At 36.1% G+C, this 15,478-nt stretch overlaps 2 protein-coding genes across 2 annotated transcripts in view; both read left to right on the top strand.

Annotated features, from left to right (window-relative positions):
* Nucleotides 1-15,478, top strand: part of BMPR2 (bone morphogenetic protein receptor type 2) — a 153,254-nt gene that overhangs the window by 53,576 nt on the left and 84,200 nt on the right. The window lies entirely within an intron of this gene.
* LOC136163256 (large ribosomal subunit protein uL22-like) lies at nucleotides 13,437-14,074 on the top strand. Its single transcript, XM_065927698.1, has one exon. The coding sequence runs from the start codon at nucleotides 13,471-13,473 to the stop codon at nucleotides 14,023-14,025; it is 555 nt and encodes a 184-aa protein (XP_065783770.1). The 5' UTR covers nucleotides 13,437-13,470; the 3' UTR covers nucleotides 14,026-14,074.

Here is a 15,478-nt window from a genome sequence, read left to right as displayed (position 1 = left end):
AAAAAGTACAGCCACCTGCTGAAAGGGGGTAGGTGCAGAATCAGTGGCAGTTATTGCAGTAATGGATTGGGAGCAGTAAGACTCCCTGCTTTACTGCCGTGTTTTCCTGCAAAAGGATACAGTTTATCCTGTGCTGTGCCTGTTGTGGTTTGGAGAGTTTTGTCTTCTGACCTTTTGAGTTATCTGTGACTTGCATTATAGTGCATTGTCCATAGTAAAAAAACATATTTCATGAATTTTTTGTTCAACTTGTATATGTATGTATGTGTGTACCAGGGCATATGACTCAAAAAAGTGTAAGTTAACTACGTAAAGTTACACATCATTTTTTAATAGTGTTAATAAATTGGCCGTTTTCATGAAAAATTTTATCTTAAAATGCAGAAATTTCATTTGGTTCTTGGCATTGTCATTTGCAACAGTGCATGCGCTGTCTTTTGAATTAGAGATCTCTGAAAACATCCAAGTAGATCATTGATCAAAGATGTTACATATAGGGTGAAATTTTGCCTTTTCTATGGGAAATTTGATTGTTTTGGTTCTTTCCAAATAATATTTTGTGATTCTAGCTTATTTAAGGTCCTGTTCCTAGAAAATGATGTATTCTTTTTTTTACAGTTTTTTCAGTTGTACTTAAAATAACATCAGCCCAAATTGGCTATTTCAAACTTGGCTGTTTTGCAAGAAGCATGACTATAGAATTCTTTACTAAGTCTTTGCAAAATGTTTTGTCTTGCTGGAGGAATTGTGCTTTACTCAGCTTAAGTTTTCTTATTTTCTCATATTATCCAAATGGAAAATTCTTCTTTTTAGTAAATTAGCATCTCTTTGGGGGCTTCTCTCAAAAGCCTTAAGTATACCTCTCAGGAATTTCAACTGATTGTTTATATCTTTGCTGCTTCTATTTTCAGTTGTTGCAAATAAATTTTCACTTATTGTATACTATTTCACAGATGTCATTTTATTCATATCTGATATTTTCTGTAACAGCTTATGAGTTGTTCAGTTGTCAGCACAAGCAATTTTAGAGCATTTTTAATCATTCCCCCACCCCCCCCAAAAAAAGGTTCTGTGCCCATTAACAGTAATTCTTCTTTCATTCCTTCCCCCAGCCCTTGGCAACCACTGAATCTACCTTCTTGTCTCTAAGAAATGCCTGTTCTGGACATCTCATGTAGATGGTTTCATAAAGCATGTGACCTTTTCTGTCTCGTTTCTTTCAGTTAGCATTGTCTTTTCAGGGTACATCCGTGTTGCAACAGGTTATCAGTACTTCATTTGTTTTTGTTCTCTAATATTCCATTATGGATATATCACATTTTGTATATCCATTCATCAACATGATGGACATTTAGGTTGTTTACAGTTTTTGACTGTGTAGATCACAACAAACTGTGGAAAATTCTTAAAGATATGGGAATACCAGACCACTTGACCTGCCTCCTGAGAAATCTGTATGCAGGTCAGGAAGCAACAGTTAGAACTGGACATCGAACAACAGACTGGTTCCAAATAGGAATAGGAGTACGTCAAGGCTGTATATTGTCACCCTGCTTATTTAACTTATATGCAGAGTACATCATGAGAAACGCTGGGTTGGATGAAGCACAAGCTGGTATCAAGATTGCCGGGAGAAATATCAATAAACTCAGATATGCAGATGACACCACCCTTATGGCAGAAAGTGAAGAACTAAAGAGCCTCTTGATGAAAGGGAAAGAGGAGAGTGAAAAAGTTGGCTTCAAACTCAACATTTAGAAAACCAAAATCCTGGCATCCGGTCCCATTACTTCATGGCAAATAGATGGGGAAACAGTGGAAATTGACTATTTTTGGGGCTCCATAATCACTGCAGATGGTGATTGCAGCCATGAAATTAAAAGGTGCTTACTTCTTGGAAGAAAAGTTATGACCAACCTAGACAGCATATTAAAAAGCAGAGACATTACTTTACCAACAAAGGTCCATTCTGTCAAATCTATGGTTTTTCCAGTAGTCATGTGTGGATGTGAGAGTTGGACCATGAAGAAAGCTGAGCACAGAATTGATGCTTTTGAACCGTGGTGTTGGAGAAGACTCTTGAGAGCCCCTTGGACTGCAAGGAGATCCAACCAGTCCATCCTAAAGGAAATCAGTCCTAAATATTCATTGGAAGGACTGATGCTGAAACTGAAGCTCCCATACTTTGGCCACTTGATGCAAAGAACCAGTTCCTTGGAAAATACCCTGATGCTGGGAAAGGTTGAGGGCAGGAGGAGAAGGGGACGACAGAGGATGAGATGATTGGATGGCATCACTGACTCAATGGACATGAGTTTGGGTAAACTCCGGGAGTTGGTGATAAACAGGGAGGCCTGGCATACTTCTGTCCATGTGGTCACAGAGAGTCGGACATGACTGAGCAACTGAACTGAACTGAGACATTTATGAAATGTAGTTTACATTTTTGGGGATCATTCTTTTATTGTGTTTTCACTTTCTGGATGTTGTATTTTGAAGCATTAAAGCTTTTAATTTTGATGAAGTTCAAATTACCTGTTTTTCCTTTTGTTACTGTGCTTTTTTGGTGTCATAGCTAAGAAACTATTGCTTAATCCAAGGTCACAACTTCTGAGAGTCAAAACTTCTTGGAGGTCAGAACTTCTGAGAGTTTTATGGTTTTAGCTCTCATACTTAGAGACTGTGATTTGAGTTAATTTTTTAATGTGGTGTGATGTGAAAGGATCACACTTCATTCTTGGAAGTGGGAAAGAAAGGAAATGTTCCCCCCTTATTGAAGTTGTCTTGGTACCCCTTGGTTAAAAATTTATTGACCATACATGTAGGGATTTATTTCTGATCTCTCAGTTCTGTTTCCTTAATATGTGTATCTGTCTTTATGCCAGTACCATGCTGTGTTGATTAGTGTCACTTTGGTATGGCGGTGAGTTTTGAAACCAGGAAATGTGAGCCTTTCAACTATGGTCTTTTTAAGATTGTTTTGACTGTTTTGAGTCTTTTGCATTTTCGTATGATTTTAGAAGCAGCATATCATTTCTGCAGAAAGGAGGTTGGTGTTTGATAAGGATTACATTGAGTATGGGCTTCCCTGGTGGCTCAGAGGTTAAAGCGTCTGCCCCCAATGTGGGAGACCCAAGTTCGATCCCTGGGTCGGGAAGTTATCCTGGAGAAGGAAATGGCAACCCACTCCAGTTTTCTTGCCTGGAGAATCCCATGGACAGAGGAGCCTGGTAGGCTACAATCCACGAGGTCGCAAAGAGTCAGACACGACTGAGCGACTTCACTTCACTTCACATTGAGTATATGTCAGTAGATCAGTTTGGGGAATATTAGCATTTTATCTGCTGGGAAAGAATGATGGCAGAAGGAGAAGGGGATGACAGAGGATGAGATGGTTGGATGGCATCACCGAATCAATGGACATGAGTTTGGGTAAACTTTGGGAGTTGGTGATGAACAGGGAGGCCTGGCATACTGCGGTCATGGGGTCTCAAAAAGAGTTGGACATGACTGAGTGACTAAAATGAACTGATCATTTTATCAGTATTTAGCAGGACAATTCATGTGTGGGACATCAGTGATTTTTGATGACTTTTTTTTTTTTTCGATGACTTGGAAGGGTTTATTTCTAAGCACTCTCTTGTGTTCTCTTGGTGTATATATCTGTTTTTATGCCAGTATCCTACCATTTTACTTACTGTAGCTTTGTAGTGTATTGTAATCAGGAAATATGAGACTTCTAAGCTCTATTCTTTCTTCGGAATGTTTTGGATTCCGAAGGAATCTTATTTCCTTCAGGATTCTTTGAGATTCCATACGATTACTTCATTTTAAAAATATTATCCCAAAATCCATTGTATGGCTGATTCACATTTTGTTTATCCATTTATCAGTTGATGAAGATTTGGGTTGCTTCCAAGTTTGTTTTTCTTCTGCCTAGTGGTGCTATGAATATTTGTGTGCAAGTTTTTATGTGATATATATTTTCAGTTCTCTTGGTACATACCTGGGAGAGGAATTCCTTGGTCATATGGCAACTCTATGATTAACCTTTTGAACCTCTGCCAGATTGTTTCTCAAAGCGGCTGCTGCATTTTAGAGTCCCATGAGCAATATGTGAGAGTTCCATTGTATCTGCATTCTATGTAGCCAGCAATCCTTTTCTTATTAGGCTTTTTATTTTATATTGGAGTATAACTGATTAACAGTGTTGTGATAGGCCAACACTTAGTGTTTGTTGTTTTCATTATAGCCATCCTAGTAGATGCCATTGTAATTTTCTGGATGTTTCACATAGAAAGGCTTTTTGAGATTGGTGCAAGAAAGAATATGCTTATGTGTTTATTTGTATTTCCAAATAGGAGATGATTCTACTGTTGATATATCTGCCCAGAAGATCTGTTGCATTGTAATATCCTTAGAGCACGGCTTTTCTGCCTTGGCATTATTGACATCTTGTGCTGGATGATTTTTTTTTTTTTTTTTTTTTTTGGCGTGAGGAAGTATATGTGAATTTTAAAATTTCTGGCAGGACCCCTGTCCTCTGTTGCAAATACCAGTGGTACCATCATCTACAGTTGTGACAACTAAAACTGCCTCTTAATAGTGCCATAAGTCCCCTGGGGGAAAGTTGCCCCTAATTGAGAACTTTACTGCCTTAAAGAAAGAAAGAAAATATTATTCTTTGTTCATATCCTTTTTTTTTTTTTTTGTCAGTGTGGAGTTTGTTGTTTTTGTCATTCACAATATTTAATTTTGCTCAGCAGAATTTTAATCTTTCAAATAGGAAAAATGGATTGTTGCCTAAAAACTTGCTAGATAATTCTTGGGAAAGTTTTTCCTCAGTGAGTTTGAAGTTAGATTTGTAGGATAAAGTGTCTTCATTTTTTTTCCTTAGAAATTTTATTTTCAAAGTAAAGATTTTGCTTGTGAAGAAATTCTTAGAATTATATAACCCTAGATACTGAGCTACATGAGACATTAAGGAAGGTTTAACTTAGCATATTTTTTTATATTTAGAATGAAACCTAGAGAAGTTATGTAGTTTGTTTCAAGTACCATCATAACCTGACTGATGACAGAAATCAGATCAAAAGACATGCGGTGTATTGTGTGTAGGGGGTTAAGGTGTACTTGTTTATTTTTTGAGTTTTGTTCTGTTTGTTTTTTAGTGGAGTCGGTAAATTGTTTGATATACGGGGATGGAAGGATCAGTTTGCCTTTGGGTAAAAGTTAATTTATAGTCTCACTTCATATCATACATGCAAAATAGATGATAGATGGAATATAGTGATAAACAGTAAAAAACAATTTTGTAAAAAGAAAAAAATTAAGACAATGAGAGAATAAAATAAAAGCCAACATTTTAGGGCACTTAATGATGGATTCATGTCATTTATGCGTCTGTCCAAGCCCTCGAGTGTAGAAGAGGGAACCCTGGGGTGGCTGTAGGGCCTGGGTGATGCTGTGAGTCCTGTAGTCTCATCAGTTGTAACAAGTGCAGCCGTTTTCTTGAGGATGCTGATAATAGGGGAGGCATGTGTGGGAACAGAGGGCATATGGAAACCTCTATACCTTCCTCTCAATTTTGCTTTCAACTTCTAAAGCTGATCTTAAAAAAAAAAAAAAAAAAAAACTAATCAATTTTTTTTTTAAAGTTAAACACATATATTTGGAAGGAAAAGGCTTTTCTGTATTTTGTGTGATGGAAAAATAAACTAAAAAGAAAATCTTGATAGACTGAAAAAGTAAAATTGGGCCTCTTTGCTTTTTGACAAAACAAAACTTCTGTGCTCTATTATATCATTAGGAAGTCCTGTTCTTTTGGTTCTCAGTTTAGTAGTTTGTCTATAACACCATGTTTTATTGAAGTAATAAACTCTCTCTGAACCATTTAATTTGTTCTGGAATGAATCATATTATGAAAAATATACTTGTGTGTATAAATAAGTGGTATGGTAGAAATTTTTATATGAATGAAGAACTGCTTACGGTAAAAGCTTAGGACTTGCTTTTAAGAATTTATCTTAAATACCTGGACACATGGATATATGTATACTTAAGTATTCATGTGGCTATTGTAGATATTATTATATAATGACATTTGATCCAGTAGCATGTGTATTTTACTTAAAACTTTGGAGGTGTTTTCAGTGGAATTTGTTTTGGTGCATAGTAAATAGTAAGTTAGGGCTGAGTTGTCTGTGTGTGTAGTATTGTTGAAGTTTAATGTACATAAAATAAAATTCTTTTAAGTACCCAGCTTGAAAAGTTTTGGAAAATGAATATGTTCGTGTGATTATCACCACAAAGAATAACATTTCATCATCCTCAAAATTTTCCCTCTTAACTGTTTACCATTGCTTCGTGTTCTCAACCCTTGCTCTAGATTACTATTGATACATTTTCTATGATTTTATCTTCAGTATTTAATATATGTGAAATCAATTTATTGATTAGTATCATAAATTTAACTAATGTAGAATTAACTGTTCATTCAGAAGTATATCTTATGCTTTTTCATCTTTAAAAATAAATGACTCTGATAGTGATTAGACATTTTTTTATTTGTCTCTAGTATTTCATGTGTCTCAGTTGCTCAATCGTGTCCAACTCTTTGGGACTCCATGGACTGTAGCCTGCCAGGCTCCTCTGTCCATGGGATTTTCCAGGCAAGAATACTGGAGTGGGTTGCCATTTCCTTCTCCAGGAGATCTTCCTGAGATTTTTTATCAATGTGCCACTGGGGAAAGCCCCATTATATTTACCCATGTTACTGCATGCATATGTAGTTCCTTTATTGAGTAGTATTCTTTAAGCCATTGTGGATAATGCTGTTATAAATGAATATCTTGAATACTGGTATGTTTTCCATTTCATGGAGGACAGAAATTGCTGTGTACATTGGTAAACTGCTCGACTTTTCCAAAGTGACTGTACTGTTTTGCATTTCACCAGTAATGTTATGAGAGTTCCAGTTGCTCTGCATTCTTTCCCAGGTTGTTTTTTTTGGTGTGTCAGTTTATATATATCATGACTTTGAAGACCTTAGTATGTTCATATGTGAAACTCTTTTGGGTAGAAATTTTTTATGAGGGGTGCCAGTATTTGTTTTGTTCTGTTTTTTGTGCGTGTTTTTTTGAGTACTAGAAATTTGATCAGTAGAATCTTTGATTGAACATTCCTTTTTTATTTACCCCTCTTTACCCCTATAATTAACTCTCCATTTAGAAATATACCTTAGGTTTTTTAATTTTAAAAAATAAAAAACAAGTAACATTTGTAGTGAATTAGGCATTTTTAGGAGTAGTAGTTAAGTGACATCCTAGTTATAGTCTGTCACCATATACTTTAAAATACTATCTGTGTCCTTTTGTAAATAAGTATTTTTAAGATATATAAACATAATTGTGAAGAATTTTAAGCTTGAAGATTAATATACTCGTGAGAAAATTCTTCATAATTATGTTCACGAAATACTACATCTGCTTCCGTTTTTGCTGATTGATCATCTCTATATAACATAATAATGGGTCTTTTTGGCCTCCAGTTTTGATATCCTATTAGTTTAATGCAGTAAAGAATGTGTTAACAGTGCTAAGTCATAATCGCACAATATTTTGGAATATATCCTTCCAGACTTTTTTTTACACACACACATTCTTTCCTCCTCCTTCTCTTCCTGCCCACATAAATTTCCAAAATGAAATTATGATACACCAGTGTTTAATATCATCTTTTCTGTTAAATATATCATCGTCCCCCCCACCTATATCAGGAAATCAAATCTAAATAATTTTTTATGTCTGCATAGTATTTTGTTTTTGTATGTATCTGATTTTGGTAACTTAAATGTTTATCAGCAGAGAACTGATTGTTTCCAATTTTTACTATTACAAGCAATGCTCCAGTAAGTTTTCTTTTTACATATTTACATAATGGTTCTTTATTTCCTAGCATAAAAATTTGAAAGGGAATTTGGGGGCTTAAGAACACCTGCATTAAAATTTTTTATGTAAAACACTAAATTGCTCTTTTGGAAAACTGGCAAAGTATATAGATAAAGACTACTTTTAGAATGTTTTAAAATTTACTCCTGAAAGAGTAGTTCCTGAGAATGACCACTGATTGCAGCTTAGGAGGAAAAACTTGAGTCATTCACAACCATCCTATGAAATTCTTACATATTTATTTGTTTATAGTTTTATGACTTTTATATTTCTGTCAGTAGAATATTAGCATCTTGAAGGCAGACTCACTATCTATTACTTTATATGTATATAGTCTGTCTTATTCCTACCCTATCTCCAGATTTAGAACAGTGCTTGGCATGTTAACAGGTACTTAATAAATATTTGAGTGACTCTTTAATGACTGATTGTTATGCAGCCTGTGGTTTCCTGTTGCTGTGAATTGGGGGAGAACAATGTATGTCACTGCTGTTCGCAGGAGCTTGGATTACCTGAGGCGTTTTTGTCAGTCCAGAATTGTTGTTGAGTGTGTGTGGTATTTTTTTCCCCTCAGTCAGCTGGGCATCTCTGTGGACAGAGAAAGTTTACTTGGGTTTTCTCCTTTTGGCTACCACCACTGCTACAACATTGCAACATTAATAAATGATGGTAATAATTGCAGTGAAGATAAACCTATTATTTTTTGCCTGTTTTTTGAGAGAGAATTTATCTGATATATTCTGTGATTTATCTTTAAAGTTGTATAATATTTCGCATCAGCCATGTTTCATCAGGAGATTATTTGAATTAGTGACCTGGGGCCCCATGTCTGATTATTTGAACTAGTGACCTGGGACCCTATGTCCAGTTGGACAGCTGGTCAATCTGGCAACACAGTGTTTTGAGGCCCGTGTCAGTTCAGACAGCTGGTTAGCCTTGCAACCCAGTGCTCAAAATGTTTGTGTGTGTTTTAATCAGCATTTGGTTGCTTTTCTCTTTCAGAATCTATGCAGAAAAGGAGTTAACACAGCAAGATTGCTCTCCTTAGAAAGATCTGCTTATAAGATTGGCCCTTGGCCAGCATCTGAGAAAAAAAATTGAATTCTGGGAGTGTTCTCACCATTTCATAACTGATAAGAGTGGTTTACTATGCTTGAAGTATTTGCACAAACAATATGGTTTATGTCGAGCACCTCCTTTTCTTCTCAGAGTCTGGCATTTTTGTGTGTGCCAGGCAGAGGCTCTGTACGTGACCCTGATAAAACTGTGGGACACTGAGTCTCTAATGAGCTTCCTTGGTTAGACATTTCACACATGTTGTCACAGTTCGGTGCTGGAGGAATTAAGTGCATCTTCTGTGGCTCTGTGGGGAGAAGACCCTTGGAAGGTTGTACCTGGTTTCCTCTAGACATCACCTTGTAAAGCTTTTCCCTTTGCTGACTTTGGTTCTGGATTATCTGCTTTAGTAAACTATGCCCACGAGTACGATGATATGCCGAGCCCTGTGAGTCCTTGCGTAGTTTCAGGGACTCCCACCATAGCATCAAACTCAGGAACGTCCTAAAGAGGCACCTTTCGAAGACTGTAATCTTCCCACTTCGCTCTCTCTTTGACATTATGGGAATGCACAGCAGAATGACAATTTAATCTGTTGTAATCTGGATAAAGAAATTTATAAGTTAAAAGGTAATTTTTTAACTTTTCGTAAGAAGAAACGTCAGTACTTGATTTATTATAATTGAATTTAGAAATCTGAGTTTACACCAAATTTTTTAGAAACATTTCTGTTAAGACACTCTTTTTGTAGTGATACTCTGAAATCCCAGTTATGTTTGCCCTGAGAAATTTGTGTTCCAAGAACAGGATACTGTTGCTTCAGTTATCCAGTTACTTGCTCCATTATTGCAAGGTTCCTGTGTTGTTTATTTTAGATAGTTCATTTTGACACTTAGATAAACAGAAGCCAAACACACAGCATACCCAGAACTAGTCCCTGAACTTTGTTCCAGGGTAAAGATAAGGCATTTAGACTTTTCCAGCACAGATAAATATATTACAGCTACTGAAAAATGGATGTTATGTGACTCTTGGATTATTTAGATAAGCAGTGAAGGTCTTAAAAAAATTCCTGCCAACAACACCAAGGGAAAATTTATATTCATTCATAGAACCAGCTTTTAAGAGGATTACAGATTAGACATAAGATTCTGTGGCTCAGGAAAACATTTGTATATATCATTTCACAACATGCCTGAAAAAACTCCTCTGAGCTATGTTGTCCTGTTCTTGTTCAGTTTTATTCTGTGTACTTGTCTTTTTGAAAATAGACCCAGTTGAGGAACTGCATGTATTTAAACTGTGCAGTTTGATGAAGTTTTATAATTGTGTATGCTTATGAAATCCTTCCCCCACAATCAGCATACAGAAAGTTTTCATCATCCCCCTAAAAATTCCTTGTGTTCTTTGTAGTCATTTTTTTCTTCTACCTCTAGTAGCAGGCAAGCACTGATCTACTTTAAATTTCTTTTATTTTCTAGGATTTCATATTAGTGAAATCATATGAAACTTTATCATATATAGTATCTATCACTAACACAGTGATAATTGAAATTTATCCACATTATTGCATGTGTCAATAGTTTATTCCTTTTGCTGCTCATTAATATTTATTTGGATATATTCCATTTTGTTGATCTGTCTACCAATTTATTTACACTTGGTTAGTTTCCATTTGGGGGCCATTGTAAACAAAGCTGATATTACACTTGATTTTGCATGGGCATAGGGTTTCATTTTGCTGGTGTGCCCCACTGTTGAAAAAAAATTGTACTTCTTGTCCTAGGCAAAAAATAAGGGAGGGAAACACATTAATCTTTCACCTATTCAGTGAGCATATATTGAATGCTTTTGATATAATACCATGTGCTGAAGTCACAGTGGTGAACAAGAACTCAGCCCCTGCTCTTATTTAGAACTTGACAATTTGTTGAATAATTCAGGCACATACAAGGAAAAGAAATGGAGGTTGTGTAAAGAATGCTATGGAGAATATGAAAGCAGATCCCCCCACCCAGTTCTGGGTTGAACAGGGAGAGAGTCTTTGAAGGAGAAATGTAGAGATGAACAGAGGTTAAGTAAATGAGGCCTTCTAGGCAAAAGAAACAGCATGCATGGTAAGATGAGAAAGGGAATGGTACTCTGTCGTTTTTGTCTGGATGAAGCTGGGAGTATCGGTAGTCACTCAGTCAAGAAGGTCCTTTTACATCGTTTGAAGAATTTTGGAAATGAAAATCAAGGAAATGATAAGGTCAAATTGTAGATACTGTGATCAAGTTTTTTGAGTAAGTACTTTATAATCTCATTTCCAGAAATTCTACCTGCCATCTTTAATTCTGTTGTTTACTTTTAATCGGGAGAAACAACAAATAACACACAAAGGGATTCCTATAAGGATAACAGCTGATCTCTATCAATAGAAACCCTCCAGGCCAGAAGGGAATGGCAGGACATACTTAAAGTAATGAAAGAGAATAACCTACAACCTAGATTACTGTACCCAGCAAGGATCTCATTCAGATATGAAGGAGAATTCAAAAGCTTTACAAACAAGCAAAAGCTGAGAGAATTCAGCACCACCAAACCAGCTCTTCAACAAATGCTAAAGGATCTTCTCTAGACAGGAAATGCAGAAAGGTGGTATAAACGTGAACCCAAAACAACAAAGTAAATGGCAACGGGACCACACCTATCAATAATTACCTTAAATGTAAATGGATTGAATGCCCCAACCAAAAGACAAAGATTGGCTGAATGGATACAAAAACCAGACCCCTATATATGCTGTCTACAAGAGACCCACCTCAAAACCAGAGACACATACAGACTAAAAGTGAAGGGCTGGAAAAAAATATTTCATGCAAACGGAGACCAAAAGAAAGCAGGAGTCGCAATACTCATATCAGATAAAATAGACTTTCAAATAAAGGATGTGAAAAGAGACAAAGAAGGACACTACATAATGATCAAAGGATCAATCCAAGAAGATATAACAATTATATATGCACCCAACATAGGAGCACCGCAATATGTATGGCAAACGCTAACGAGTATGAAAGAGGAAATTAATAGTAACACAATAATAGTGGGAGACTTTAATACCCCACTCACAACTATGGATAGATCAACTAAACAGAAAATTAACAAGGAAACACAAACCTTAAATGACACAATGGACCAGCTAGACCTAATTGATATCTATAGGACATTTCACCCCAAAACAATCAACTTCACCTTTTTCTCAAGTGCACACGGAACCTTCTCCAGAATAGATCACATCCTGGGCCATAAATCTGGTCTTGGAAAATTCAGAAAAATGGAAATCATTCCAGTCATCTTTTCTGACCACAGTGCAGTAAGATTAGATCTCAATTACAGGAAAAAAATTGTTAAAAATTCAAACATATGGAGGCTAAATAACACACTTCTGAATAACCAACAAATCATAGAAGAAATCAAAAAAGAAATCAAAATATGTATAGAAATAAATGAAAATGGAAACACAACAACCCAAAACCTATGGGACACTGTAAAAGCAGTGCTAAGGGGAAGGTTCATAGCATTACAGGCTTACATCAAGAAACAAGAAAAAAGCCAAATAAATAACCTAACTCTACACCTAAAGCAATTAGAGAAGGAAGAAATGAAGAACCCCAGGGTTAGCAGAAGGAAAGAAATTTTAAAAATTAGGGCAGAAATAAATGCAAAAGAAACTAAAGAGACCATAGCAAAAATCAACAAAGCTAAAAGCTGGTTTTTTGAAAAAATAAACAAAATTGACAAACCATTAGCAAGACTCATTAAGAAACAAAGAGAGAAGAACCAAATTAACAAAATTAGAAATGAAAAGGCTGAGATCACAACAGACAACACTGAAATGCAAAGGATCATAAGAGACTACTACCAACAGCTCTATGCCAATAAAATGGACAACTTGGAGGAAATGGACAAATTCTTAGAAAAGTATAACTTTCCAAAACTGAACCAGGAAGAAATAGAAGATCTTAACAGAACCATCACAAGCAAGGAAATTGAAAGTGTAATAAAAAATCTTCCAGCAAACAAAAGCCCAGGACCAGATGGCTTCACAGCTGAATTCTACCAAAAATTTAGAGAAGAGCTAACACCTATCTTACTCAAACTCTTCCAGAAAATTGCAGATGAAGGTAAACTTCCAAACTCATTCTATGAGGCCACCATCACCCTAATTCCAAAACCAGACAAAGATGCCACAAAAAAACAAAACTATAGGCCAATATCACTGATGAACATAGATGCAAAAATCCTTAACAAAATTTTAGCAAACAGAATCCAACAACTTATTAAAAAAAATCATACACCATGACCAAGTGGGCTTTATCCCAGGAATGCAAGGATTCTTTAATATCCGCAAATCAATCAACTTAATACACCACATTAACAATTTGGGCTTTTTCCGGTAAGCGGCCAGAGCTGACCCTTAAAAATGGTGCGCTATTCACTCGACCCAGAAAACCCCACAAAATCATGCAAATCAAGAGGTTCAAATCTTCATGTTCACTTTAAGAACACTCGTGAGACTGCCCAGGCCATAAAGGGTATGCATATCCGAAAAGCCACCAAGTATCTGAAGGATGTCACTTTAAAGAAGCAATGTGTGCCATTCCGTCGTTACAATGGTGGAGTTGGTAGGTGTGCACAGGCCAAACAGTGGGGCTGGACGCAGTGTCGGTGGCCCAAAAAGAGTGCTGAATTTTTACTACACGTGCTCAAAAATGCAGAAAGTAATGCTGAACTTAAGGGCTTAGATGTAGATTCTCTGGTCATTGAGCACATCCAAGTGAACAAAGCCCCCAAGATGCGGTGCAGGACTTACAGAGCTCACGGTGGGATCAACCCCTACATGAGCTCTCCCTGCCACATTGAGATGATCCTTACTGAAAAAGAACAGATTGTTCCTAAACCAGAAGAGGAGGTTGCACAGAAGAAAAAGATATCCCAGAAGAAACTGAAGAAACAAAACCTTATGGCCCGGGAATAAATGCCGCAGAAAATAAATGCAAATAAAAGTAAAGTAAAAAAAAAAACAATTTGGAAGATAAAAACCATATGATTATCTCAATAGATGCAGAGAAAGCCTTTGACAAAATTCAACACTCATTTATGATTAAAACTCTCCAGAAAGCAGGAATAGAAGGACCATACCTTAACATAATAAAAGCTATATATGACAAACCTACAGCAAGCATCACTCTCAATGGTGAAAAATTGAAAGCATTTCCTCTGAAATCAGGAACAAGACAAGGATGCCCACTCTCACCACTGCTATTCAACATAGTGTTGGAAGTTTTGGCCACAGCAATCAGAGCAGAAAAAGAAGTAAAAGGAATCCAGATAGGAAAAGAAGAGGTGAAACTCTCACTGCAGATGACATGATCCTCTATACAGAAAACCCTAAAGACTCTTCCAGAAAATTACTAGAGCTAATCAATGAATATAGTAAAGTTGCAGGGTATAAAATCAACACACACAAATCCCTTGCATTCCTATATACTAACAATGAAAAAACAGAAATTAAGGAAACAATACCATTCACCATTGCAACAAAAAGAGTAAAATACTTAGGAGTATATCTACCTAAAGAAACAAAAGACCTATACATAGAAAACTATAAAACACTGATGAAAGAAATCAAAGAGGACACAAACAGATGGAGAAATATACCGTGTTCATGGATTGGAAGAATCAATATTGTCAAAATGGCTATTCTACCCAAAGCAATCTATAGATTCAGTGCAATCCCTATCAAGCTACCAACGGTATTTTTCACAGAACTAGAACAAATAATTTCACAATTTGTATGGAAATACAAAAAACCTCGAATAGCCAAAGTAATCTTGAGAAAGAAGAATGGAACTGGAGGAATCAACCTGCCTGACTTCAGGCTCTACTACAAAGCCACAGTCATCAAGACAGTATGGTACTGGCACAAAGACAGAAATATAGATCAATGGAACAGAATAGAAAGCCCAGAGATAAATCCACGAACCTATGGACACCTTATCTTTGACAAAGGAGGCAAGGATATACAATGGAAAAAGACAACCTCTTTAACAGGTGGTGCTGGGAAAACTGGTCAACCACTTGTAAAAGAATGAAACTAGAACACTTTCTAACACCATACACAAAAATAAACTCAAAGTGAATTAAAGATCTAAATGTAAGACCAGAAACTATAAAACTCCTAGAGGAGAACATAGGCAAAACACTCTCCAACATAAATCACAGCAAGATCCTCTATGACCCACCTCCCAGAATATTGGAAATAAAAACAAAAATAAACAAATGGGACCTAATGAAACTTAAAAGCTTTTGCACAACAAAGGAAACTATAAGTAAGGTGAAAAGACAGCCCTCAGATTGAGAGAAAATAATAGCAAATGAAGAAACAGACAAAGGATTAATCTCAAAAATATACAAGCAACTCCTGAAGC

This window comes from Muntiacus reevesi, chromosome 3 (assembly GCF_963930625.1).
Source record: "Muntiacus reevesi chromosome 3, mMunRee1.1, whole genome shotgun sequence".
Classification (NCBI taxonomy): domain Eukaryota; kingdom Metazoa; phylum Chordata; class Mammalia; order Artiodactyla; family Cervidae; genus Muntiacus; species Muntiacus reevesi.
This window is presented reverse-complemented; position numbering and strand designations above follow the sequence as displayed.

Coding starts and splice junctions, on each gene's coding strand:
- LOC136163256 (XM_065927698.1), top strand. CDS start 13,471: ATGGTGCGCTATTCACTCGACCCAGAAAACCCCACAAAATCATGCAAA.